Source organism: Poecilia reticulata, unplaced genomic scaffold, assembly GCF_000633615.1.
Source record: "Poecilia reticulata strain Guanapo unplaced genomic scaffold, Guppy_female_1.0+MT scaffold_196, whole genome shotgun sequence".
Taxonomy (NCBI): Eukaryota; Metazoa; Chordata; class Actinopteri; order Cyprinodontiformes; family Poeciliidae; genus Poecilia; species Poecilia reticulata.
Window position 1 is genome coordinate 85,755 of NW_007615020.1, and position 5,224 is coordinate 90,978.

General features: G+C 37.1%; 1 protein-coding gene across 6 annotated transcripts in view; it reads left to right on the forward strand.

The window, feature by feature from the left end:
- Positions 1–4,041: 4,041 nt before the first annotated feature.
- rad17 (RAD17 checkpoint clamp loader component) overlaps positions 4,042–5,224 on the forward strand; it is a 56,379-nt gene continuing 55,196 nt past the window's right edge. For 3 of the 6 annotated variants that reach the window (XM_008402239.2, XM_008402240.2, XM_008402243.2), the window contains exon 1: positions 4,044–4,241. In XM_008402239.2, the coding sequence (XP_008400461.1) occupies positions 4,200–4,241 (42 nt within the window). In that variant the 5' untranslated portion in view covers positions 4,044–4,199. Of the gene's footprint in view, positions 4,242–5,224 lie in introns of all 6 variants that reach the window. The other 3 variants (XM_008402244.2, XM_008402242.2, XM_008402241.2) reach the window with 3 other exon arrangements.

The window sequence follows — 5,224 nt, forward strand, 5'->3', positions numbered from 1 at the left end:
GACCCCGCCTCTCGCCCGGAACGTTAACTGGAGATAGACACCATGCAGCAACCCTCCTGACCCCACTGAGGGGCAAGGGTGTAAGAAAATGGATGGATGAAGTTGGCAGGAAATGCAAAAAATATTACTGGGTAATTATATTACTGGAAGACATTGCCAACAATTCCTAAACTCACAACTAGAATCTTAAAACAACAAATAATAAAAAAAATACAATTAAAATAAATCTCAGTTATTTGCCCTTCTGATAAATCCAAATTAAGTCATCAGCTAGTGGATCTAACACCATGTAATGCTGATCACATTTACAACCAGACCATGACATAAATGAACTAAGCAGTTGCCCCATAAATGATAATATTTTATAACAGACCACAGATATAGAAATTTAACATTTGATTATTGCGAATATCAATGCTGCTAAATTGATTCAATGGTTTCAGCATACTTGAAAGAAAATATTTAAAATCATTTAACATTTGAATGTAAGGTTTTAAATAGATGGCACGTTTACTTTGTACAGTTCAAAGGACAATAGTTAGTTTTGTTACCATAGCAACAATCTGATTCTGTGAGCTTTATCTTTGAGTTTGAGCTGTTTGTTCACAAATACATTTTGGTAAATTACAATTATCACTGATTACTTTTAAACTCGGCCAGTTAAACGAGGCTCCTGTCCCAGATTTCTTTAAAGGCTGATGTAACATCAGCACTTAAATTCTGCTCAAGGCCTCGTACACCTTGGACCGGCCCTGCATGATGAGCTAGACCTGCTATACTGCATCTATGCTGGACACAGAGGGACAAACAGGAGATTTAATTCATGTGGCTTTAGTCGCTCTTCCATTTTGTTTCTGTTGAGTTTTTAATAAGTGCCACAGAAACTGTTTTGATTGCTTGAACTTTATGGGACAAGTTTTTCTGATCTCTGTGCAGCAACTCTGATCTGATTATACCAGATCAATTTGTTTTTACGGTTTGTTCCAATCTAGCCTGTCATCGCCTCTTGCACCATCTTAAACATTTTAATTCTGTTGAATCTGTGGAATTCAATTCACTTTATTAGGTCCTTAAAGGGCAATTAATTTGGAACAATCAATGATGAGAGCCAACACATTCACACAAACCTTATCATGAGAATTAATAAAGCAAAGCTAAGAATATCTAACTGAGACAAATGTCAAAAATACATTAATAATGCATATTAGGGCAAATAACTGATATGTACTCTCCAGATACTCTGGCTTTCTCCCACAGTCGAAAAACATGGCTGTCAGGTTATTGGTCTCTCTCCAAATTCTCCTTAGGGGTGTGTGTGTGTGCTTGATTGTTTGTCTGTGTTTCCTTGCAATGGACTGGCGACCTGTCCAGGGTATGGTGTCATAATCATGCCATACCCTGTGTAACCGGATTTTTTTCTGCGTTGTGCTGGTTATCAAGTGAATGGACTGTGACACTGTTTATTTTTCGAACAGATGATTCTTGGTTTATTTCTGATGAGAATACAGACAAAACAATCGTGTTATAGGCTGCCCGCTCCGAGTCCTCTCCCGCAGGACAACATGTCAAAAGGGCCGGAACACAACTTACAAAAAAAACTAAACATTTTTGTATAACATACCGGACGAAAATACAGACAAAACAACCGTGTTAAAGGCTGCCCGCTCCAAGACTTTCACCAAACAAAAGTATTAAACAAAAATTAACTTAATAGATCTATAAATAAACCGAATGTATTTAGATGGAAAAATAAAACGCACACACCTCTCCCGCAGGACAACATGTCAAAAGGAGAGGGGCGCAAACAATTTAAAGACAATGGACCTTACCACAGGGTCCGCCTTTCATTGGCTAATGCCCATTTTACATCACAGCGCAGCTATCACGTGGGTTACCAGCTCACAAACTCATGCTAATGTACATTGTGGACTAGCAGACCGACAGAAAGTTTTTGCGTCATGACTCGAAAAAAAATGGTTCTCYACAGTCAGTGGGGTATCTGTACAGGTGATGTCAGGTATCCTGATTGTGTTCATGGAACTAAAATTCACAGATTTCCAAAATCTGAAACGGAAAGCCTTGCTTGGATCAAAGCTTGTGCACGACCGCATTTGCTGCTCAACCATCGTAGGATCAATAAGAACAAAGTGTCTGCTGGGGTAAGTATTATTGCTTTGCTTTCTTTGTGTTTAGTGAATGAAAAATAAAGTCAATAATAAACACATCCATGATGAAAACCTTTTAGCCAAGTACAGCATAATGGCAGTACCGATACAACTTCTACATCCTGAAGCCTGTCTGTTACAGTCTTACGTTAGCTGAACAGATCAATATGCAATGTGTACCGTATCTGACATACGTTAAAGATTTTATTTCACCTGAAAAGGCTTTTTACTAAACTGTAATCGTGTTAGCTACGCTAGCTTTTACTAAACTGTAATCGTGTTAGCCACGCTAGCACCGAGTACCGTGTATAAGTCCTAGGCACATTCGAACCCTCAAAACCATGAATGCCCGACTTACCCAGCCTTGCAAGAACAACAGCCATCAGTGATCTTGTCCACGGCTATATTTATGCTGAGGGTCTGAGAATCTGCTGTTTTCCTCATCGACTGGTAGCATTTAGCTGCAACTCACACAATGTTAGAAGCATCGCGTGGCTCAAACACMTTGATGTCGTCCAAAAAGGATGACATGAACTTGTTGGTTCCCTTGTCCATTGTCGTGGCTGATATTTTGTGAAAATCCGGCAGAAATGCTAAACTAATCGACTCAGAAATACTCTGCAGAGTCAGTCGAAACGAAAAATCCCATAGAAGCTAAGCTCTGCGAGGAGGTTAATGTGAGACATGAAGTCACGTGGGACTTTCGAGGGGCGTTTCTGGGCGGAGCTTGGTAAGGTCCATACCACAGAAGAAGAAATACAAGGGAGGGGCTTCCAATCTTAAAGTAATACGGTTAAAACAATGACAGAGGGGTTTCAGTAAGATAAGGAACAAGACAAATAACCAAAAAAAGTACATTTTACACCTGCACATCTTATCCTAACATTTTTATACACTGTTTTCAGGTAAGCTTTTAAAATATAGGGTCATAATACAGTTGTACTGATTTCCAATGCTCAATGCACATAACATGTCTAAGAATTGTTCCCTGACTTCTGAGTATGGGAACATACTTGCTCCCATACTCAGAAACATGGTGCTGCCCGCAACATAGTTTGGAAACTCTCAGTAAAGATCCACAATTTTGCCATTATTTATTTGTAGAACATCAAGTTTATTTAAAGAGTTATGTGGAAATAGGCTAGAACAAAATAAGATCTCAGAAGGAAAATGATACCAACTTATAGAAATGCCAACTGCATACTTAAGTGTAATTGTAATTGGATCCGGTGCAATTAAATAAGGCAATCTCAAGTACAAAAAAAAGGATGTCGGTCATGTAGGGAGTTTTTTCTAGCAGAATATTATAAAACATAACTGCTACTATTATTGTTTTTATCTTTCAATGTTCTTTGCTTCTTCAACACACCTCTCCTTCAACAGACTTGAAGGTGAAGATTGAAGGTATTGTAGAGACAGGCAGTAATCTAATTCCAAAGACAGATAAAAACAAAATGGAATSCAGTTCATAACACCATATAGCAACACAAAATTTAGATTACAAGCTCTTTGCATCCATAGTTATCCAAACTAATGTCCCTACAAAGAGGCTGTTTGCAGGGATGTCAATTTATGGGGTTGAACAAAGACTGTTCAACTAAAAGGATAAATATAAAATAGGATGATTGTTGCAGTCTACAAAACTGACTTGATGGGCTGCTGAACATACAAAGAAGAAAACATGGATCATGAAAAAGCTTGAGCCACCTAAATCTTAAAAATAAAATAGAAAAAAAAAACCGCTATGCCTTTTTTGAAGGTCACAAATTTAACAGAAAGAATGCGAACATTTTTTGTTCATCTATTTGCATTCCAGTCCTGTAGGTGGCGGCAATGGACCTTACAGCTTACTTACGCCATGAAATAGAAAAAGAGGAAGAAGGCTTTGGGTTTAGAAGACGTAAAGCAGCGTGTTGTCTCCCAGAAGTGCTACGGCATATTTGCGGCGTGTTTGAAGACTCATTTACCGCTGAAAGAGCATCTGGAACAGTTTTCTATCAGTCATTTCCTCTGTACTCAAAGCTACGACCAAAGATGAAAAAGTTTTCCTTGGAAGATAAAACCAACTCAGGACGAGTAAGTGTTTCAATAAGAAGTGTTTAAACACAGGTTAGCCTAGTTTCGAACCATACTTATTATCTGCTTATTATTTATTGTAGATTTTGCATTCTAAAACACTAGAATTATTAACATTATTAATATATTCCACTATGAATTCGTATATACACCCATCACCATTCTTGAAGAGTTTAAATGGTTTAATTTTAAACAATTGTTTTAAAATGGTTTACATTGAGACACATTTACATTTGTCTCAATGTAAATATATAATTTACATTGAGACAAATATCCAAATCTGATCCCAAAACCCAATTCTGTTTTGTCCGAGTTTTGATATCTTTCATAGAAAGAAAATGTCATTATTTTTCATCCAGTTTGAAACGGTCCTTAAACATTAGTGGCAGCAAAATCACGGGTGGCTCTTTGCTCATAATCATAGGCTATTGTCTGTCATGAATGTGCTTTCTTTTACAGTGGGAATTCCCAGTTTAGTGTTTTTTTTAGGTCTAGAAACCTAAAAGTGTCAGCTCCAGAAACTTTTAGACTAGTAACTGAATAAGTTAGAAATTTCAGTATGATCTGCTGAACTCTTTCCTTTCTTGAACTCATCACACATTTTGGTTAATGTGATATCAAAATGTTGAAATGGTCCAAAAGACAAAGTACAGGTCCTTCTCAAAATATTAGCATATTGTGATAAAGTTCATTATTTTCCATAATGTAATGACAAAAATTATACTGTCATATATTTTAGATTCATTGCACACCAACTGAAATATTTCAGGTCTTTTATTGTTTTAATACTGATGATTTTGGCATAAAGCTCATGAAAACCCAAAATCCCCGTCTCAAAAAATTAGCATATCATGAAAAGGTTCTCTGAACGAGCCGTTAACCTCATCATCTGAATCAACAAAGTAACTCTAAACACCTGCAAAAGATTCCTGAGGCTTTTAAAAACTCCCAGCCTGGTTCATTACTTAAAACCGCAATCATGG